Genomic DNA, 24,020 nt, shown 5'->3' on the forward strand with positions numbered 1-24,020 from the left:
TGGGCAGAGGTCGGTTTGACAGTAGAGTCAGGTGGGACTTCTGGTCTCATACGTACTTTAGCCTCGAGTTGATGCGCTTCAGGGAGATCAGCCGGTCCTGAGTTTGGGCTAGAGAGATGGAGCCTGTCCTCACGTAACCTGTATGAAAAATCAGCCCAAACTGAGACAGACCAAGTCCAATGTGGATTGGTAAGATGGGAAGTGTACTAGGCTATAAGTTAGAAGACCTGTGACGAGTCCTGGGGCTGCCACTTAACATCCCTTGGCAAGCAAATTAGCTTCCTTTGAGATCCTAGTGAAAACTAAAAGTATATCACATGCAATTTTTTTTTTTTTTTTAACCAAGGTTCCATTCTCTATTCAAACATTCTCGGCTCAGAGTTGTGCGAGGATCACATTAGATACTAATGTATATAAAAGCTTTTTTTTTTTTTTTTAAATAAAGATACCATTATTAAAAAAATCTATTTGGGGGTGAGGTGGGGTTGGGAAATGCTACTTGGAATTCATTCCTATTCTTCACTCCTTTAGACAATTCTTTTTCTCCTCCTAGTCTTGGCAGGAATATAATCCTTGACGAAGGTCACTCACACTATCAGCCGCCAGGGGATCAGCGGGCGCTGATCTTCCCCTCTCTTCCCCCAGTACAAACAGTGCGCATGTGACCTAGGCTCAGACAATCGGATCCTCCTGGAACACTGGGTCTTGTGCAAATAGGTCAATGTCTGGAGGTCACTTGTCTCTGGGTCAGCGTTTTGGCCAGAATGTTCCTGTTCTAGCTGAAGAACTGCATGCTATGGGGTCCCCACATCTTGTCCTCCATGATTCCTTTCATTCCTGACCCAATTCCACAGGCCCGTGACCTTCCAACAAACTCCTTTCTGCCTGTTAGCCAGAATCGATTTCTGTTGTTTGCAATCAACAGTCCTGACACAACCATTATTATACTTGGGTCAATGACCATTCTCTGAAAATGCAATGACTCTTAGTTCTTATGGAGAAAAAGTTGAATCAATCCAGTCTTTAAAAAAAGGAAGTAAAGCCAGGATAATTTAAATATTTTCTTAATTTCTCTTGAAATCCTCAAATAAGTATGCCCTTCACTGACAGGACATGGTTGGAGAACTGGAATTTCACAGCTTGGTTTTAAAAAATAGATTACCAGGCTATGCAGTGATCTTGGCTCGAGATTTGGTGGGCCAATCACACCCTGAATTTTACCCCAAGACAGACAAAAAATTCAGCAGCTATTTTCTACTCCATACCGAAGGTTACAAATAGGAGAATGCCACTGTATCTGCACCTATACAATACGTCATGTTAGTCTATATTAAGGAGTCTCTGGGTGGGGCAAACAGGTAAGCTCCTGACCACCAGCCAAAAGGTTGTTGGGAAAGTTGCCTTTGAAGACAGCCCTGGTGATCTGCTTCCAATAGGTCACAGCCTTGAAAACCCTATGGAGCACAGTTCTACTCTGACATACATGGGGTCTCCAGAGAGTCATAACTAGATTGACAACAATTAACAAAAACAATATAATATTAAATCGTGTTCCTTCAAAACAGAACTATGTATCATAACAAATTTAACATGTCACCCATTAACAAGATTAAAATTCTATTTCTTCACAGGGGGCTTTTAAAGTTTGAACTAGAGCAATTCTGGCATACAATTTACTTTGTCAAAGGTTAATAGCCACAAAATAGAACTCTTAAAATCAATAAACAAAAGTAAACATACAATATTAAAAAGCAATTCAAAAAAGAAACAAATAGCCAATAAACCTATGAAATGATTAATTGAAAGAAATGTAAACTCGAATCTGATAATTTTTCTCCAGTTCTCAGATTGGCAAAAATTACAATAATATTCAACGTTGAGAAGACTGTGAAGAAAGAAGTACTCTCATACACTGTTGGTGAGAGAGTACAGCCCTGCTGCAGGATCTGGCCACATCTATCAAAGTTTAAAATATGCCTGTCCTTTGCCCTAACTATCCCCCTCTTCTACGAATTTATCCTTTAGAAATAGCATGAAAAAATGAAGATATACAGACAAAAATCTTAACCAAATCATTTATAATGGTGGAAAAAAAAAAAAAAAAGGAAATTTATACACATACTAGGCAATGGAGAAATGGATAGAGAAATTACCATATGCACACACCATGGAACAGTACTCCACAGTTTTAACCAATGAAACAGACTTATACTTGTTGACTTGGAAAGCAGCCTATGATACACTTTTACCAAACTCTTATTGCTAAATAAACAGTACTGACAAAAATAACATAAAAGTTTGATGAAAGATGAGATCCATGTAGGTTGAATGGTCTGGAATCAACACTTTGTGAAGTGTTGATGTATCAGGATATTTAAAGATGGGAAGGATTTGGACACCTTGAAAGAAGCAGGGAGGCAGGTATTATCAAATTTGAAAACATACACCAATGTATTTGGCAAGTTAGGAAAGAAGAAACTATAACTTGTCAGGTGAATTTCAGCTTTTATGTAAATCAGTGGTTCTCAATCCTGGCTGCACATGAGAATCACCTGCAAAGTTTTGAAAAACTACCTATTCCTGGGCCTCAGCCCCAGAGATTCTGATTCAGTTGTCAGGGGTAAGACCCAGACACAGGTGATTCCAACTTGTAGTGGTTGTCAAGCCTGGCTACACATTAATTGAGAAGCTGCAAAAATTACCCATGCCCAAGGCCCTACCCCAGACCAGTACACAGAACCAAAATCTCTGCAGGTGGAGCTCCTGCATCGGCACTTTAAAAAAGTTCCTAGATGATTTTTTTGAGGGGGAGGGTGGTAACTTTTTGTTATAATTTCAAACTTAGAGAAAAATTGGAAGACTAAGACAAAGCACTCTGGACACCCCTTACCCAGATTCATCAATTGTTTGTATTTTTCCCTATTTGCTGTGCCATTCATATTCTCTCATTCTCTTTCCCATCTATACCTACATACACACACACACACACACAGAGACACACACACACACACACAGAGACACACACACACACACACACAGAGACACATGAGCTATTTGAGAGGGAGCTGCAGACACTGTGCCTCTATTCCTAAATACTTCAGTGTGCACTTCCCAAGAACAAAAACATTTTCATACAGAATCATAGTACAATTACCAAAATCAGGAAATTTAACACTGATACCATACTAGCTAATCCACTAATCTAATTAATTGTCTTAATGGTGTCCTTTTTGCTTTCCCCTCAGCCTGTGATCCAATACAGTCAGGCACAGCATTTAGTTGTCATGTCTCTCTAACAGCTGCTTAATCTTTCTTGACTTTGACATTTTTAAAGAGTATAGGCCAAGTATTTTGTGGAATCTCTGCATGTTTTTTAAGTCTGATGTTTCCTCACAATTAGATTCAGGTTACATGTTTTTTGCAGGAATATCCCACAAAGGATGTTTCCTTCTCAATGCATCATCACAATGGTTTTTCCCACTAGTAGTGACAGTGACTACTTGGTCAAGGTCGTGTCTGCCCGACTTCTCCATCGCAAAGTCACTACTTTTCCTTTGTAATTGATAAGTAATTTGTGGGGAGGTACTTTTAGACTATTTAAATATCCTGTTTCCTCTTCAGACTTTCACCTGGTAGTAACAGCATCTACTGGTGATTCGTGCCTGAAATCATAATCACTATGACGGAGGCCAAACGGTGATTTTCTAATTCCATCATCCCTGTATATTTATGCTGGCATGGCTCAGTCCCTTCTTCCTCATTTATTTATCAGTATGGACTCATAGATTCCTATTTTATACAATGGACTATAATCCATTGTTCTCATTTATTTTTTTCTCAAATTATCCCAGATTTGGCCAGTGAGATTTCCTTCAAATGGCTCCTATGTCCTTTTGATATGTTCATGATTCTTGGAGCACACTACCTTACTTTCTAGCATAAAAAGATGTTCCAGGCTCACTAAACTGTACTTTCCCAGCCCCAGCCAGGAATCAGCCATTTCTTCCAGAAGTTGTGATTCCTTTTAGATGAGAATGTCTTTTGAAATTAAGAGACGGGAAGGAGCATTTCTTCTAGGTGTGCGCGCGCGCGCGCACACACACACACACACTCACTCTCATTCTCTCTTTCTCTCAGTAAAAACTGTGATTTCATACTAATGCCTTCAATTTCAGCCCAACACCATAGGGTTCACCGCAGTTATTCCTTCAAACTTTTGCCTGAAAAAGTAGATGCTTCTTTTCCTGACTTGCTTGTTACCACCACCACTACTGCCTTGTAAGCAACAAAAAGAAGTCAGGCCAAATAAAGGGTTCTAGAACTAAAGCTATGCTGATTTACCTTACAGAAAAGAAGCCTACGACCCTGATTCCTTTGGATCCTAACCAGCGTAGTGATGCAGGACTCAGCAGAACGACAGTAACTGTAACTGAACTATAGAGGAAGGCCCTTTATAACTACAAAGGAAGGCCCTCTGGACCATGAATGAGCAGCTCCATCTCTGGGCATATTATGTGAACTCTCTTCTGACTCAATCCCTGGTCAATAATCGATCTAAGTGCTTGTTGCCATCAAATTGAATCCAACCAAAAGGGACTGTTTCCACCTGTTCTGCATGTAGCAGGCTGTTTACACTGGTAAAAGCAGGAGACTGTGCAGCAGGAACTACTTTTACAATATTCCACTTGAGAGCCCTTGCCTCTCAAAAGGAAGCCTGGCCAAGTTCAATGACATAATGGGGCTCACCCAGAGGCCTAGGCTGGGGTGAGGCAAGAAAGGTACCTAGGTTGCAAAATTTTTGCCCTAACAGGTTAGCTTGCCTTATCATAGTCCCAAACAAAACAGTCTTTTCCTTCTCTGCCTATAGTTCCTCTCCTGACATTTTCTCTCTCCACTTCCATATCCATAAAATCTCAGTAACTAGACAGTTTGACTCGGTTTACGATTTACAAATATGGTGACACTTAATAACACTATGAACTCTGTGACACAGAAATGTGTTATAAGACCTTATTTTATGATCAAAATTTAAAATAATTCAAATCCCACCTCCCTGAATTAAACATTTGCCAGTGTCACAGAATTTCTAAGCTAGCTAGCCAAGTAAACTGTAGACTATGCTTACATGATGACCACACAGCAGAGCCACTTGAGTTGGTAAATAGAAAGAGCCATCATCCTTTGTCAGCATTAGTCCTGAATTATTTGTTATTTGAATTATGCATTCTTCAAAAGAACAACCCTTACACACGTAAATGCTCTGCACTTCATGACTGGGCCTCACTACCCTCTCATTACAATAAGTGTGGTTTCATCACCCAAGAGACTAGGTTCGACTCTGGGCTGTCAGCCCTACTCCAGAGATTTCTGGCTAATCTATTCCATTACAATAAACTGACAGGTGCCCTTTCTACCTTGTTATTATATGGGATCACAGTGTAGATCAGTATCCCTATTCTTGGAACACTTCCTACTTTTTCCAGTACTATTTGGCTTATAATTCTGTGTCCTTTTCCCCCCTAATTACACAATTACACAGACAAGAGAAAATCTATGTTTATGCTTTACAGCCAGAAATATACTTAATAGTGACTGGTGAAGTTCAGTGGGTCTAACCATGATTTCACTGTTAAGCACCTAAGGTTAAGTTTTCTCCTCTTCTTTGTTTAGGAGTTAAGTATTGCCACTTAATATACTTAAATGAATGAAATATATAGGAAATGGTCCAGGAAAACTTTCGCGTCATGATAAGAATGTTAAGATCTGAAAAAGCTCTTGGATATTGAATCCCCTCATTTTATACATAGGAAAACTGAACAACACTCAACAATCTCAGTGACTTGCCAAAGGTAATACCTTACCTAAATGGCAGAGACTGGACTAAAACCCGTCTTAGTTATCAAATCACCAGGCAAACCTGGTACAGGACCAAATAGCAAAACCAACCAAACCCGTTGCCACTGAGTTGATTCCGACTCATAGCAATCCTATAGGACCAAATACAGTAGTGAGTAGACATCTGGGGGACAGACAGATCAATAAATGACAGATTATGCTTACCTGTTTGGATCCCTGTTTCTTGCTCTAACTGATGATAGAGTTTGTTTGAATAGTCTGCCATCTTCTGCTCGATGGTCAAGTGTCTGGCAGTGCTCAGGATGCCAGCACAGAACCTTGTAGAGCCAGCAGCCAGCCTGCAGAATAGATACAAAATACTATTGTGTAGATTCACATATCTGTGAAATGCAACACGTACAAGGTTCTTCACTGTAGCATTGTTTGTAATATCAAAAAACTGGCAATACCCCAAATGCCCGTTAACACGGGACTAATTAAAAAATTTGGAGTTCACCTATACAATAAAATATTATGCAACGTAGGAAAAAAAATGAAAAAGCTTTTAATGCACCAATATGGAACAATCATGCTGAAAAATGCAAGGTGAGGAACAATGTTTAGGGTATCCTACCGTTCGTATAAAAAAGGGAAAAAATAAATGAAAACTCATACACACATAGACATACCTACATACATGTATTTCCTTATGTATGCACAGAACGTACATGGAATGACACAGAAGAAACTTAACACTGGTTGCCACTAGAGAGGGAAATTTATAGTTTTATATAGAAGCCCTGCTGGTGCAGTGGTTAAGCACTCAGCTACTAACTGTAAGGTCAGTGGTTGGAATCCACCAGTCACTCTGCAAGAGAAAGATGTGGCGGTCTGCTTCTACAAATATTCACAGTCTTGGGAACCCTATGGGGCTCTTCTACTCTGTCTTATAGGGTTGCTCTGAGTTGGAATTGACTTGACAGCAATGGGTTTTGGTATAGGAGATATTGATATTTGCAGTGCAGTTTCCTTTTTTTTGAGAACTGGCAGAGTAAGGTGCTTCGGTAGAAGAACCACTAGGGCAAGGAAATAACAGCTTTAGAGGCTATGGCGTGTGTGTTAGAGATTTTTTTTTTCTGAGATGACAGAGATCTTGTGCTAAGCTGGGCATAGAAAAGTTTTGGCAAGGGTGAACAATCTTTAGTGAAGTTGGTCCTGTGGGGCAAGAAGGTTATTTGGTGAGAGTGTAGAGTGGACCAGGCCAGGCCGGGGAGGAGACAAGGAAAGCCAGGAAGCGGAACTGAGGGAATCTGAATAAATTATGACCTTCAGTTAATAATAATCTAACAATATCAGTTCATTAAGTATAACAAATGTACCGTATTCATGTGAGATAACAATAAGGGAAATGGTGTGGGGCACGTGGAAACGCTGTACCACCTTTACAATTTTTTGGTAAATCTGTAACTATTCTAAAATAAAAAATTTTTTAAATTAAAAAAAAAAAAGAAAATATAGGCAGAATGGAGCCAATTTCATTTTGGGTCATAGAAGGAGCTCTTGAGCAATAACGATTTATGTTGCTGCCTGACTGGCTACACCACAAAGAGGGAGTAAGATTAGGATGTGCTGTGAACCTGAAGCCAGTAGAGCCTTCTAAGATATTCGTCTTGTTGAAATCTGCCACCTCTTTAGAGATTACAAAGCAGGAGTGTTATTAGGCATGACTAAGAAAAGTACAGAAGATGTCGTCCTTCTGAGACTCTTCTCATAATATGCAGCAACCTCGAGATGAGCTGCTGCTGGGACAATATTACTGAAACAGGAAACAAGGAAATGCTCTACAATTAGTGAGCAGAGCCACAAGTCCTGTCCGGTTTGATCCTTACCTGCCCTGTTCCAAAAGGACAATATTATTCCACCCCAGCCTGGAGAGGTGATAGGCCACAGAGGTGCCCATGATCCCACCGCCACAGATGACCACCTGTGCCTGGGTGGGCAGGGCAATGGAATGGGCCTCAGCAGCTGACGTGCTACTTCTTGCTGAGGGCCAGTTCTGCCATCCTGGGCTCGCTCTTTGCTGTCGGACAATTGAGAGCAGCCGGTAAAACATCACGTCTGTCAGCAACTGGGAGGTGTGCTCTCATTCAGCTAGGAAGAGCTCAAGAATTCAAACTAGAAAGAGAAAACCAGACATATTTAATTCCATTTAACCCAGTGCACAGGATTAATGACCAAAGGATGTAATAAAGCAATCATTCATTCAACAAACATCTGAGGACATACTAAGATCTAGACAAGGAACCAGCTCTGTGAGTGTTCCAGACAGAGGGATGAGCATGTGCAAAGGTCCCCAGATGAGAAAGGCTTTGATGGATCCAAGACAGAAAGGAGACCCGTGTGTTCACAGCATGGTGAGTGAGGAGGCAAGGAGCTACGACGACACTGGAGAGGCAGGCAGAAACCAGGTAATCAATCACAAGGAACTGGTGATAAAGCAGGGAAATGAAATAGTCTGACATGGCTCCTTGTGGAGAGTGGACTGTCACATGAGAGGAGTGGAGAGATGAGTTGGGAAGCTACTGCAGTCATTCAAGGGGGACCGCATGATGGCTCAGACAAGGAGGGCAGCAGTGAGACAGAGAAATGTCTGGATAGGAGGCAGAAATGACAGGACTTCCTTCCAAGTGAATGTTAAAGATGGGAGAAATAAGGGATTGGGTAGAAGGTGGTACCATTTACCACAGTGTGAAAGACTAGGAACAGAGAGGAAAAGCAGGAAGGAGCAAGTGTGAAAGGGTGTGTGCGTATAGAGTCAAACACTCCATTCTTACACACAGAATGTGTGAGATACCCATTAGGAATTCAAGTGGAAACGGCAGGCAGCAGTTGGGTGTACAAGCCTGAAATGTGGGGAGGAAGGTTGGGAGATTAGCCTATGTACAATATTTAAAGCCCTTGAGTTAGAGAAAACAAGACTCTGAGGCTCCCCAGCATTTATAGATTGTGAAGAGAAAGAAGGGACTAGAGATAAGGGCTGGATGCTGTGGCAGTCCCACAGAGAGCATTCAGATAAAGAATTGGTTAAAGAGACAGAGGAGTGGCTAGTAAGGCAGAAAGAACGCCAGCAGACGTGTGTGGCAGAAGCCAAGAGAGACAAGTGTTTTAAGAAGAGATTAATTACAGAGGGTGCTGAGAGGTCAAGCAAGATGACCAAGTGTCTTCAAAGATCTGATGACATAGAGATCCTTGGTGACCTTGGAGAGAACATTTTCAGGGGAGTGGTAGGGATAAAACAACAGAATAGAGCAAATTGCAGAATAAATAGGAGATGAGGGAGCAGAGACAGCTCAATAACATTTTACTCCGAAGGGAAGCAAAAAAATGGGACAGACGTGAAAGAAGAAAATGCAATGAAGCAAAGCGGTTTGTTTTTAAAGAAGGGAAAGATTAGGAACATTTGATGGCTGGTGGGAATGATCCAGTGAAAGGGAAAAAGACTGATGATAGAGGAGAGAGGAAAACTCAAAGAATGAGGTCCTTGGGAAGGTAAGAATAGATGAAAACCAAAGCTAGGTGAAGTATTACATGCCTCCCATTTCAACATGGGGTGTGCTGGAGATTTTTAAGTATAGGAGAAGAAAATTATTCACGTTCGGCTTATCGCTCACACATGAGATAGGGAAGTCACAAGATATAACAAAGCACATATTTCTGAGACAATAAATAAAACAAGGACCATCAAGGAAGGGGTCATACAGAAAGCAGGACTTATGGCACCCCTCCTCACATCCCGGTAAACTCCGCCTCAAAATGTAAGTTCCATTACACAGCCAGTCCTTTCTGTAGTCTCATCTCCATGTGGCCAATTTCTCTCCCCTGACCCAATCGCTCTCTTTTTTCACCCTTGTTCCAGAGACCTCACTATCAAGAGGCAAGGGTCAGCATCCTCCTTGCTTCTGAACCATTACCACTCGGTCATACTTGAAAAAAGCCCTGGTCCTTTGTAGCTTAGGCTAGCCGACCACCCATACCTAGCTTCAGGCTACTGTTATTAAAGAAAATCAGAGGGTGTATCTGTCTATATTCAGGTTCGGGGCCCATAATACTGCTTTCTCTCAACCTTCTACCCCCCCCTCCTCTCTTCCCTCATTCTAGATAGCCTGTCTCCTATCTCATCTTATCCTTCATACTCTGCCTACAAACCTGCTTGCATTTGAAACCATTCCTTACTTCATCTGATCAAAAGTTTATCCTCCACAAGTACCCCGGGTCCCATTTCCTCCTTGCTTCTTTTGAACCTAGCTTCACCAATTATATTCTTTCTTGTACCTACATGTTTTCCCTCCTTTTGGCTCTTTCTCATCAGCATTTTAACATGCTCGAGTTCCTCCCAGCTGATTTAAGAAATAAAAGCTCTAAAACTTTCTTCAGATAGCCATTTTAATTTTAAAATCCTAAACTATAAAAATTATAGTCTTTACAAAAAACTCAACTATAGGAGGAAATTAAGATTTCCCACCACACAAAGATAACCAATACCGGTGTTAAATACATCTTTCCAGAATTTTACTTTTGCAGTAATGTGCTGCCATCTTGTCTGCCACCACCCTTGTCTTAAGTTCTCATCTTCTACCTTTGATTACCAGCAGGTTTTTCAAACAAAAATTTACCCTAAACAGATACTTCACAACTTCCCTTTTTCACTTGATAAATATATTGAAAGTTATTTTCTGCTTTTCAATTTTTCTCCATCCTACTCTCTCCTGAGCCAACAGCAGTTGGGTTTTGCACCACCATGCCACTAATGTCACTCTAGCCAAGAATGCTATGCTGCTTGTTTCCAGGGAGACTTTGCCGGCACCATCTCCCTTGACCTCTCAGCAGCAGTTAATAACCTTTGATAACTCCTTCCTACTTGACATTCTTGTTCCTTGTCTGTTGATTTTTTTCCTAAATTTTATTTTGTTGTTGACAATACACACAGCAAAGCATACACCAATTCAACAGTTTCTACACGTACAATTTAGTGACACTGATTACATTCTTCAAATTGTGCAACCATTCTCACCTCTTTTTAAATTGTTTTTCCTCCCTCATTAACATAAACTTACTGCCCTCTAGGTTCCTATCTAACTTTTAGAGTTGCTGCTGTCAATTTGATCCCACATAGTTCTTAAAAGAGCACAATGCTTAAGGCGGATTTTTTTACTAGTTAAGCTGAACTACTGTTTGGTTTTAAGATGACTTTTTTAGGGGGCATTTTTGGTTTAAGGTTTAAGATTATTTCAGGGCAATAGTTTCAGGGGTTCATCCACCCTCCAAGGCTCCAGAAAGTCTAGAGTCCACGAGAATTTAAAATTCTGTTCTGCATTTTCCCCTTTGATCAGGATTCTCCTATGGAATCTTTGATCAAAATGTTAAAAAATGGTAGCCAGGCACTATCCAGTTCTACTGGTCTCGTGGCAAATAAGGCAGTTATTCATGGTGGTAATTAGTCATACATTCCATATCCTCCTCCTATTTCTGACTCTCCTTCTTCTTCTGTTGCTCCAGGTGAGTCAAGACCAATTGTTGTGCTTTGGATGGCCACTTGTAAGCTTTTAAGATGCCAGGCACTATGCAATGCACTAGGAGGTAGAACAGAAGCACTAACGTGTTATTCGGCCAATTAATGGAATGTGCCATAAAACCATGACCCTAAACCTCCAAACCAAGGAACCAAACCCCATGAGGTGTTTGGTTGTACATAAGCAGCCTCAGCAGCTGCCTTTTTTTTTTTTTTTTGGTCATTGCTATCACACAACTTTTACCAGTTTTACTTTTTATAGGTATACAACTTATTGATAGCAATTACAATAATCAGCTGTGCAACTCTACCCTTGTTTTTTGATTTTTGATCCCTACTTCCCTGGTTACCTCTTTGCTGAATTCTCTCTGGACTTCTCTCCTCTGCTCATCCATTATGTATCCATGTCCCTTGGGGTTCTGTCTGAGGCCTTCTTTTTTGTTCACACTTTCTGGGTGATTTCATTCTCTGCCATGACTGATGGCTCAACCCACACCAATGCTGAGCTTCAGATCTATATATCTAGCTACAGAATGGCCATCTCCACTTGGATTCTCATAGGTAAAATTGAGTACATCCAAAATGCAAACCCATCTTCTTCAGTCTCCAAATGGATCCACTTCCTGTGTCCTACTGTGATTCTGTCTACTAGAATACTGAGTGTTATCTTGGATTCCTCCCTTTCTCCCATCTTCCCATTCCAGTCAGTCATCAAGACCTAACAATTTCACATTCTAAATCCCTCTTAGATGCATCTATTTCTCTCCATCTCCACTCCATTGCCTGTGTCCAAGCCACCATCATTTCTCACTCAGATTACGGCAGAAGCTTCCTGACAGGGCTTCTGGTCTCTAACCTGCACATGCGTGCACACACATACACATCATTCTCTAAACAGGAGTCCAAGGGAGTCTTCTAAAATGAAAATCTTATTTCACACACCTGCTTAAAACCCTTCAATGACTTTCTGATGCCCTCAGGGAAAAGTCCAAACTCTTTATTATGAAATGCAAGGTCCTTCACAGTCTGGCTCATTTCTGATCTCTGGTCTCATTTTCCTTTTCTCCCCACCTCTTACGCTCTAGTTGTAACAGATTGAACTACTTGCAATTCTCCAGACATGTCAGGAATGGACCCTTTTTCTCCTCCAGGATTTGGATATACTGTTCTCTGTAACTGGCAGTTCCTACCACAGCTCTCTCCAAATAAGAGTAATTCCCTCAGGTCTCAGCCTATCTGTTATCTTATCTAACCACCTTTCCCAACAGTTGGTGAGGTGACTCTTCTGTGTTCTCCTACAATACCCTGTACTTCTCCTAGCACAGAACTAACCACACTACATAACCACCTGTTTACCAATCAGGGAGGCAACACAGCAACCCAGTTGGAAACATAGGCTATGGAGATAGACAGACCGGGGTTTGAAAATTGCCCCACCTTTCATTAGCTGTAGCTGTATGATCAATCAAGTTACTCAAACAGTGTTTCAGGCTCCTCATCAAGAACACGGGCTAGCAATACCTACCTCACATGGTTGCTGCAAAGACTAAATGCAGGAAGAACATGGTAATTGGCATCTGAGAAGTTTCAATAAGCAGTAGTTATCATTCCCCTATTATAATGGAACTCTCTGAGAGCAGGAACTCATTACAACTTGTTCACGATTTTCCTAGCACCCAGTGTAAGCACCCAGGAAATATCTGTTGGTGAATTAATGAGAACAAAGAACAAAGGAAATGGGAAAAAAATCAATGATGACTCTGAGATCTCAAGGCTAAGTCCCTGTATTTGATTGGGTACTTGAATACATGGATTTAAAAAAAAAAAAAAAAGCTAGTATCTTTACAGGTAGTTACAATGTGCCAAAAAATGCTTTAGGTATACAACTAATTTAATCTTCACAACTCCATGAGGCTGATACTATCATTTCTATTTTACAGATGAGGAAACTGAGGCACAGAGAAGTGGTGTGACTTGTCCAAGGTCCTACAATACTGGTAAGCAGCAGGGCCAGAACTCAACCCTGCCAGCCTGGTGCTAGGCTCTGCCATTTAATATAACTCCATGCTACCTTTCAAATAAAGTCAGAGCAGCTGCAAGGACAGAACCGTAAACACGCCCCCAATAGGAGAAACAGAACTGTAAAGGTGGCAGAAGAAACCACAGCTTTGAACTGGTTTTTCTCGGTTCAATTGTGGCCGAGGAAGTGACATCAGAACAAACCTGAATTTTTAAAATGTGGGTGAACCAGAATCATAACCAGAATGGGAAAAATTACAGGTTATAAGTCCTGCTAGAAACTTAATCTTCCTCTTAGAAAACAAGGGCAACATCCCCATTGCACAGCAACCAAATCTCTTCCCCCAATGGATTTTATGCATTTGCAAAGAGTTGGAAACAGTGGTGCCCCACTCAAAGATGGCGGCTGACTGGGCCAATGTGAATATGTGTCGCTCTTCTCACTCCTGGCAATAATCTAGTCTCACTCATCAGGCTCCTGGGCTAACAATGCCTCTTCTCAGTCTCCGATTCCAGGGCTTTGATCCATAATTGTTCCCATTCCGGTTATGGTTCTGGATCACCCAAACTTAAAAAGTTCAGATTTGTTTGTTTTGCTTCATTGGCCATGACTACAGGTTCAAAGCTCTGGAAGAAACAGTAACAGGTACGTTTCCAGGGGGAACAATAAACAACGTTAAAAGCCCAAGATGATAAGACCCGAAGAGAGGATTTTGACCTTGTGCTCATCTCGACCTTCAAAAGAGTCAGTGAACTGGTGGGGCCGGAAGAAAAGAAGGATTTAAAGTGGATGTAAACAACGAAAGAAAGAAAAAGCACCAGTCTATTCAAGCACTTCTGACTGCAAAATCAAAGCCCAGCTTGACAACAAAGGAGGGAGAAACTGAAAATGTCAAACAAAAAAATAAAGCGTTATTACTTGGTTTAAAACAAATGATACTTCAAAAAAAGTTCTAAAGACAATTGTATTATTTTCTCTATGAAGAATAACTTCAGCTAAGCAATCTTAAGACTGGGGCCGGTTCTGCTCAAATTTGCTTAAACCAACAAGAGCAAGGTGACAACTCTCAACTGTTTCCCAGCTGTCCTGCTGTATGGTCACAACACTGCATACAAGTGGCCTGCTGGTCACAGGGAAGACTGGGTGAGTACAGATGGACTCACACATTTCCCACAGTTGCTTCAGCATAAGAACCACAAGAAGCACTTGTTTTTAAAAGACAAACAAAACCACCAAAAAACCAAAACAGATTTCCAAGCTCCACCTCTGAGGATTCTGATTCCACTGGTCCAGGGTGTTATATTTTCCAACAAGTGTACTATGTGATCAGACAAGTCTAAGAAATTAGTAAAAATCCCCACCATCGGGAAAGTGCACCCTTTAGCCCAGCTCCCTGCTCCCAGCCCCCCAACCCCATCCCCACCCGATCACCAATGCTCGCAACCTGCTTTCATGCGTGGGTGAAATGGACTTATAGATTCCTGATTCAAATTTTAGTATCACACACATCAGTCCCAAGGGCGTCAAACATTAAGAAAGCTCATTACCCTGGCCTAGACTCTTTAAGGCAACTTCTGCCGGGCTCTGTAGCAGTCTTACTAGTGGACAGCGGCACAGTGGACAGCACCTTTCAAGGCGGGGGAAAAAAATTCCACCTGCAGAGAAGGATGACCTGGCCAGACCAAGCCTGACTTGACAGGGCACTGCAAGTGTGTGCAGGCTCGAGGGGGAGGCTGAAGCGAGGTCACCCCGGCAGCCCTGGGCATTCAGGCTGCGCTGTGGACGCCTAGAAGAGCAGGCTGGCAGACCCAGGGCCCCTCCGACCCCCGGTCCGAGCAGGCCTTAACGCCCGGGACTCCCGGCGTTCCCCCCTTCCGCTTTGGTCTCGCCCAGGGTGCTCCCTGCAGTTATCCGCCTCACGGTGGTTCGGCCTTGTAATTTCGGGAAAACCCGTTCAGGTTGTCAGGAGTCGGCCCGCCCGGGTCCAGACGATTTCGTTCTGTCTGCTTCAGACTTGGGGGCACTGTCTATGGCTGTGTTGCCCGGACCTCGGGGACCCGAGCCCGGCTGTCCCTGCGGTTGTCTCCTTACCTCACGGCCCTCCCCCGCCAAGGGCTCCGCGCTCAGCAACACCCCCGCGGAGGAGAAGCAACAACAACGGCCGCTGGGGTCAGAAGCGGGGGACAGGGATGGGAACGGGGGTGGGGCGGAGGGAATATAAAACTCCGGGGAAGCAGGAGTCCGCGACCTTCCGCGCTTTACGGCCCCCAGCAAGGGTACGGCCGGTGCGTGACCGCAGTCGCGCGCGAGCGCGGCGTTACGTTCCCGCGGCGGCCCGCCCCCTGCACGTGGGCTTGTTTGGGTCTCGCGAGGCGCCAGCCCGAGGCCGTGTTGCCCCTACCAAAATGGGGGTGAGGTGGGGGAGTCGTTCTCAAGGCCGTTTTATAGGACTTAGGCCTCGGACCAGCGTTAATTTCTGCAAGTTGGACGTCGTAGGTGGGTGGCAGGCTCCGCTGGCGCCTTCGGAGCCTGGGGTTCTCTTTACCTTCCAGGCCTGGTGCCTGGCCCTTCGCCGTGTGAGTCCGCAGCCCATAGCCACATTCCAGTCCCGGCCGGAACCAAGGGCCTCTAGGACGGCAGGTGTGCTGTTCTCGGAATTCGCTCTGAGCCTTCCGGTGCGAGGCTGTAGCAAGCGGATCGGAGATCCGGTCTGCAGGCCTGGCCCGACCTCGGAGGCAGGGATAACGGATGTGGGTTCGCTGTCCGATTTTACTCCTCTGTCAGGAAGGACGAAGCGGCTTCTGCACCTTCCCGGCTTGTTTTGGCCCAGAGGAAGAGAAGTCATTCTCCCGAGCCTCTGAGAAGCCTTCCGCCCACCCCTCCGTCACTATCGCATCACCCTAATTTCTTTCCTTTATAGAACTCATCAATATCTGAAGTCTATTTTTTTTTATTATAAATGATCAATTTTCGTTACGAGCCCTCTGACAACAGGATCTTAGCCTTATTCACCGCTGTATTCTCAGACCTTAGAACAGTGCCTGGCACGTCATCCTGTAAATATTTCTTGAGTAGACTGCAATATAACGGGCAGCCGCCACTGCATTTGGGACGGCGGCCTCCAGTTCTCGTTCTTTGGATTCAGGCTCATTCTTAACACACAAGCCTACCAGCCAGTCTTGTGTTTTATTGGTGGCTGCTTGTGGCCAGGCACTGGGCTGAATGATGGTCTCCATCAGTACACAAGAAAGGAGGCTTCTGCTCTCAGGGAGTGGCGATGAAGTGGCAGGGACCCCTGTTTTACCATGCCAGCCCACAGCCTGCATACTGTATGCCCCACTCACAAGATGGTCCAATAGAGGTCTGGCTACCAAAGGATAAAACCCTGCTTCTTGCTGTTCTGATACATAAAAGTTCAAGGCATGCTGGGCTCCTGTTAGATAAATAATATTTTACCTAAGGGCCTAAAGTTTGGAGTCGCCTGCCCCGCCCCCCCCCCCCAAAAGACTAGACCATCAGATCTGAAGCATAACCTTGAGTAAGCTTTTCCGGATGCCCAGATGTGGCAATTTAGGGAGAAACACTTACTGTTTTCTACATAAGTCATCTGATAAAGCAGAGGGCTTAGTGCCAGAACTCTGGACCTGCAACACACTTGCCTGTTCCTGGCTCCACCTTTTCATCTCAAATGCTTCATAAATGTCCGGTCTCCATACTCTTCTCAGTAAAGGTTAAGACTGTCCATTTGATCTCGCCCAAGGTGTACATTCTCTTTCGATAGCCAGGCCATGCTTTCCTCTTCCAGGCGGGCTTATAGCATCTTCAGTTGCAGCTGCCTAGCCATTCAGAAGCTAAAGGGAGCAAGGCTCCAGCCCCAGAGCTCCCCAGCACTGGCTGAGCCACAGACAGGATCCAGAAGCTCTACAGGGTGAGGTTACTCCATGGAGAAGCACCCCTGACCCAAGGGAGCCAGCCTTGGGCAACTGTGGTCTTCTTCCTGATTGTCCAACTTAATAAGGGTCGGGCCTCAGGGCTATTGACTCAGGTAGGATCTGCTTATTATTTTTCTTACAGCTTAACTATTGACTTTTTGACTAGTTTTTAGAATATAGTTTTTTTTTTAATCAAAGAAGTGTAGGTGCTAGTTTTAAGTCAAGTAATAACTACAAGGTTTATGATAAACAGTAGTATTTCCCTGTGTGAGTCACAATCTCCAAGGCTAATCACTCTTACAGCTGTTTTGTTTGGTAATTAACTCATTATTTAATTCATACTTACACTGCTACTTGGTTTTTCAGTTTCACATATTGTCTACTGACTCGGCAGATGATTCACTCTCATCTCACAGACACGCATCCCCCCACCTGCCACCCATCCTTTCATTTGTTTTTTTTCTTTTTTTGGGTTAAATCAATATTCATTGTTTTAACCGTATGAATATTATTTTCAGCTAAGCCATGTCATATATAATAATTACATTTCCAACATTGTATTATAAAAAATTTCAAACGTACAGCAAAATTGAAAGAATTTTCTAGTGAATACCCATATACCTAGCACCTAGAGTCTATTAATCTTTTTGTAAGCTTAGTTAAAATGTGATGATCTTCTTATATCCATTATATCCATCTTATTTTTGGTGCATTTCAGAGTAAATTGCAAATACCAGTATACTTCCCCCAGACACTGTTTTTGAAATAGTTTTGGTACTGTGATGATGCTGCACTAATAAAATGAGTTGAGAAATGCTTCCTCCTCTTCTAATTTTTGAAGCTTTATGTAGAATTACTATTATTTCTTCTTTAAATGTTCCTTAAAATTTGCTAGTGATGGTATCAGGGCCTAGAGTTTTTTGTTTTCTTTTGGTTTTTGTGGGTAGGTTTTTAAACTGCATTTCTTTAATAGCTATAAGGCTGTTCACTATCTGTTTCTTCAGGAGTGAGCTTTGTTGTAGCTTTCAAGGAATTGGTCTAATTCATCAAAATCATTGAATTTGTAGCATAAAGTTGTAATACGGCCTGTTGTCTTTTTAATGTCTACGATCTGTGGCAATAACCCTTCCTTTTTTTCCTGATACTGGTGATTTGTGTTTTGTCCTTTTTTTTGGTTGATCAGTCTAGTTACGGGTTTTTCAGGTTTGTTGATCTTTTCAAAGAATCAGCTTTTGGCCAGAGTATATAATTGTTACTTACTTCCGCAGATGTAATGGAACTGGACATTCCACCGCTCAGTTACTTCAGCTTTCATATCATTAACTAGAGTTCAGTATTTGTTTATAGTTTTTTTTGGGGGGGGGTAAGTTTTACCTATTATGAAAAGCACAAATCTTCAGTACATCATTTCTATTTTTATACAAAAATTTTTGTCAATACTTCTCTTAAAATTAGCCTATTTAAAAATGAAATTCTTTTTTTCCTCTCCTTCCCCTGAGGGCTTGGTTTTAAGCTCTCTAATGGAGTGTGTATGTTAAGCCACCTCAGCTCTATCTGCTGATTGATCAGTTATGACAGCCCTACTTTGCTGTGGGTTTCCTCTTTCATACTAGATATTGGTCACGTCTTAGAATAGTCTTTTCCCTTCAAAGTGTAATTGAACGCATTTCACTGTTGTGAACACCTTGGGACACTGAGAGTTACGCTGATGTTTTGTAATTGAGTAATACCTGTTTCGCCTCTGCTTTGAAGATGCCTGCTCCCACCAGATGATCTGATGCCCCACATTGAGAAGCTCCTAACTCAGAGCTATGGACTCCCTGGGTGATACAAATGGTCAATACACTTTACTGGTTAGTGCACTTTACTGGATAATGTACTTTACCGTTAACTGAAAAGTTGGAGTTTTGAGTCCACCCAGAGATGGCTTGGAAGAAAGGCTTGGCATCTATTTCTGAAAAATCAGCCATTGAAAACCCTTTGGAGCAGTTCTTCTCTGACACATGAGGTCTCCATCAGTGGAAGTTGATTTGACGGCATCTGTTTTGTTTGTTTAATCTCAGAGCTTTAGGGGCATTGTTTCTTTGCTTCCTTGGTCTCTTACCATGTATTGCTAAGTGACTAGATCTCACCTTTTCACAAAGACAGAAATACAGCTGTAATGTTCTCCATTCCCTCCAACCCCTTGTTACTACACAGCAGATCCTTGAGTTGACTCTTCAAACTTGCTGAATCCCGTGTCATTCTGTCCATTGGTCAATTTATGCCTAGTGACTTGTTCTTCATTTAGGAGGCTTGATATATGTGTATGTTTTCTTTCTTATAAGAGGCAACTATAAGTGAGTGAAAAAAATTGTATCTGAATAAAAGAAATGAAAACTGACTACTGTCTGGGAAGCCGCTGATAAGAGAGCTCCAAACTGACAGATATTTTGGCATCCTGTAAGGAGCATCTAGGAGACAGTTACTGTTGGGGGCTCTTTAAAGTTCAAACAAAGTTGGGATCCATCTACAATTTGTTTTTACTGTTTTACTTTTTCTACACAACAGAGTGAAAGCAACAGAGAACTCTCTACAGTTAGCTTGAGGGGTATTCTCTTTGCTTCTTGGAAAGATTGAATTCATAAGCTTGTGCTTAGAGAATGCCACATGACGTCAGGCTTCCTGGGGAAGCAGTTTGCTTTTGTTCTGACTGGGACTTCACTACTTTCCCTTGCAGGAATAGCAATTCAGTCAGTGGCCTCTGTTAAGTAATAGAAATGCTGTAAACATGTTTCAAAAACTAGGTGCCAAAAACTTGCACGTGAATGTTCATAGCAGCATTATTCACAATAGCCCGAAATGGAAATAACCCAAATGTCTCTCAACTGATGAATGAGTAAAGAAAATGTAGTATGTGTGTGTTGTTGTTAGGTGCTGTTGAGTCAGTTCTGACTCATAGCGACCCTGTGTACAAAGAATGAAACAGTGCCAGGTCCTGTACTATCCTTACAATCGTTGTTACGTTTGAGCCCATTGTTGCAGCCACTGTGCCGGTCCCTCTCATTGAGGGTCTTCCTTTTTTTCGCTGACCCTCTACCTTACCAAGCATGATCTCTTTCTCCAGGGACTGGTCCCTCCTGATAACATGTCCAAAGTATGTGAGATGAAGTCTCATCATCCTTGCTTCCAGGGAGCACTCTGGCTGTACTTCTTCCAAGACAGATTTGTTTGTTCTTCTGGCAGTCCCTGGTATATTCAGTATTCTTCGCCAGCACCATAATTCAGAGGCATCAATTCTTCTTCGGTCTTCCTTATTCATTGTATAGCTTTCCCGTGCATATGAGGCGATTGAAAATACCATGGCTTGGGTCAGTGCACCTTAGTCCTCAAAGTGACATCTTTGCTTTTGAACACTTTAAAGAGGTCTTTTGCATCAGATTTCCCAATGCAATGCGTCTTTTGATTTCTTGACTGCTGCTTCCGTGGGCATTGACTGTGGATCCAAGTAAAATGAAATAAATCCTTGACAACAGCAATCACTTCTCCGTGTATCATGATGTTGCTTATTGGTCCAGTTGTGAGGATTTTTGTTTTCTTTATGTTGAGGTGTAATCCATACTGAAGTCTTTGATTTTCATTAGTAAGTGCTTCAAGCCCCCTTCACTTTCGGCAAGCAAGGTTGTGTCATTTGTATATTGCAGGTTGTTAATGAGTCTTCCTCCAGTCCTGATGCTGAGTTCTTCTTCAGATAGTCCGGCTTCTTGGATTATTTGTTCAGCATACAGATTCAGTAGGTATAGTGAAAGGATACGACCCTGATGCGTACCTTTTGATTTTAAACCACACAGCATCCCCTTGTTCTGTTTGAACGACTGCCTCTTGGTCTATGTACAGGCTCTGCGTGAGCACAATTAAGTGTTCTGGAATTCCCATTCTTCGCAATGTTATCCATAATTTGTTATGATCCACACAGTCGAATGCCTTTGCATGGTCAATAAAACACAGGTAAACATCTTTCTGGTGTTATCTACTTTCAGCTAAGATCCGTCAGACATTAGCAATGACATCTCTTGTTCCATGTTCTCCTCTGAGTTTGGTTTTAATTTCTGCCAGTTCCCTATCCATATTCAGTTGCAACTGCTTTTGAGTTATCTTCAGCAAAACTTGTGTGTGATATTAACGATATCGTTCGATAATTTCTGCCGACCACGGGATATCATTTGGTAATTAAAAGGAATAAAGTTCTGACACATGCTACCCCATGGATAAACCTTGAAGACTTCACGGTAAGTCAAAGAAGCCAGTCACAAAAGACCACTTACATGAAGTGTCCAGAATAGGCAAATCTAGAGACAGAAAGTGGATTAGTGGTTGCTAGGGGCTAGGGAGGGTGGGTGGTTGGGAAGAAATGAGATTGTTAACGGGTACAGTGTTTCTTTTTTGGGATGATGAAAATGTTCTAAAATTGATGTGATGGCTGCACAACTTTTTTAACATACTAAATACTATTGTACATTTTAAATGGGTGAATTGCGTGGTGTGTAAATCATATCTCAGTAAAGCTGTTAAAATGATTATGTATCAGTCTCTGATGCCACGTGGTAGGTGAATTGTGTTCTGTAAACATTTTTCACCATCTTAAAAAAATTTTTTTTGTATTATTTTGTATTATTGTTGTAAAACCAGGCGACATCTTTTATGGCAGGTGCCCGGAGTTTGTCTGTGATCTTCCTTACTATGGACACAGTCGGAGTGGGAGGGCTTTGTTCCCTGCTCTGTCTTTTCTCCAACCTCTGCTCTTGAGCATGGACATTCATAAGCACTAGGGGGCAGTGTGTTAGGTTTTGCTGTTGTTTTCTAATTCCTTGCAAGGGTGTGGGTACTCAGTGAGATCTTCAGGGGGACCTGGAAAGCCTGTGCTATTGATGACTTGAGGTGTGTCCTTTGGATAGGCCACCTCTCCTGATCGTCAGCTTCGTCCAAGGGTCGGGGACCCCGTAGCACAAATGTGGGAGGGATAGGGCAACCAGGGGTACCTAGCTGGGAGATTTCCAGAGGAGACAGCCCCATCTTCAGAAGTCTAAGGAGGGTTGAGCGTGAACCATCTTCTCACGGGGAAGCTAATCTCAAGAAACCCTTCCCATCAATTCCGCAACCAAAGTGTTGCTTAATCAGGAACAAGACAGTGCAGGGAAAGGCCAGGGGCCCTGGACTCCAGTATATCTAGGTTCTAATTCTGGCTCTGGTTCTTTCCGGCTGTTTGATCCTGCGCAGCTTATTTTACTCTTTGATACACAGCTTCCCCATCTATACAATTGGATAAGAAATATTTACCTGGCAAAAATAAAAGTAGTGTATATTTAAAATTTTATTAAATTTATTAAATTTATTAAACTTGAATTTAAATTTGAAAAAGTATAGATGATTCAAAAATTCAAAGTCAAGGTCCAGGAATTATATGAAAAATCATCCTCCCACCCTTGTATTCTTTCCTGAGTACCCATCACCAGCTACATTACAGGGTAAAGGGTATTAGCAGTGATAGTTACTATTTATCAGGGACTCCCTCTGCGCCAGGATGGAGCCTATAACATGATTGCATTTATCCCTGCTTGATGGACAGTGTTACCCCTGTTCTGGGGAGCAGGAAGCAGGGCTTAGAGGAGTGGAACATTTTGCCTGGCAGTACACGACCTGTAAGGAAAGAAGCCAAGATTTAAAAACCCAAATGGTTCCTTGTTTGTAAATCCCTTAGAACAAGTTGATAGTCTCTCTTCTCCCCCTCCCTATACACGTGATGCCTTTTCATGTGGAGCTGTGCAGATGAGTTCCCTAGGGGGAACGAAGGGGGTGGTTTATATTGATACTGGTATCGGGCAACACTGTAGTAAAAATAACAGTAACAGGTGCCAGGCTAAGCCTGCCAAGTTCTTTACATCTCATTTAAACCTCATAACCACCCTCTTAAGTAGGTACTACTATTCCATTTCACACATGGTAAAATACGAGGCTCAGAAAGGTTAAGGCACGTGACCAACTTCTTAGTTTAGAATATAAGTAGCAGAGGCAGGATTCAAAGCCAGCAGTTCAACGGCAGAGCCTAAATTCTTTCACACTGTATTCTGCTCCCCTGTGGAGGTGGGTAAGAGAAGGCAAAAGGGTCAGAGGCTAGCAAGAGCAAGAGGAGCTAATAGACTGGGAGAATGTGGTGGCACTGACTGAGACCTGAGAGGCTAATAAGTGACTGCTGGGAGCAAGGCTCTAGGGCTACAAGTGCAGAAATGAAAGAGATGATCTCTGTCTTCAAGGAACTGAGGGTTTATTGAGAGGACAAATATAAGTCACACGCGGGTTAACAGAACTTTTTGTTGTTAGTTGCCGTTGAGTCGTCCGTGACTCGTGGCAACCCCATGTACAGCAGAACAAATGTTGTCCAGTCCTGTGGCATCCCAACTACTGGTGTGTCTGACTCCCTTGTTGCAGCTACTATGTAGTGCCTTCCAACCTAGAGGGGGCTCGTCTTCCAGCACTCTATCAGACAATACTCAGTTGCAATCAATAGGGTTTTCATTGGCTCATTTTCACAAGTTGATCACCAGGCCTTTCTTCCTAGTCTGTCTCAGCCTTAAAGTTCTGCTGAAACCTGTCTACCATGGGTGACTGCTGGTATTTGAAATACTGG

The 24,020-nt window shown here is 42.5% G+C and overlaps 1 protein-coding gene across 3 annotated transcripts in view; it reads right to left on the bottom strand.

The window, feature by feature from the left end:
• Positions 1–16,071, bottom strand: part of PDPR (pyruvate dehydrogenase phosphatase regulatory subunit) — a 40,806-nt gene extending 24,735 nt beyond the window's left edge. Inside the window, exons 1-4 of one of the 3 annotated variants that reach the window (XM_049864155.1) lie at positions 15,970–16,071; positions 7,725–8,010; positions 6,061–6,194; positions 57–138 (exon numbers count right to left, since the gene is read on the bottom strand). In XM_049864155.1, coding sequence (XP_049720112.1) covers positions 57–138; positions 6,061–6,194; positions 7,725–7,948 — 440 coding nt within the window. In that variant the 5' untranslated portion in view covers positions 7,949–8,010; positions 15,970–16,071. The other 2 variants (XM_049864154.1, XM_049864156.1) reach the window with 2 other exon arrangements.
• Positions 16,072–24,020: the final 7,949 nt, after the last annotated feature.

Source organism: Elephas maximus, chromosome 21 (genome assembly GCF_024166365.1).
Source record: "Elephas maximus indicus isolate mEleMax1 chromosome 21, mEleMax1 primary haplotype, whole genome shotgun sequence".
In the NCBI taxonomy this organism is placed as follows: domain Eukaryota; kingdom Metazoa; phylum Chordata; class Mammalia; order Proboscidea; family Elephantidae; genus Elephas; species Elephas maximus.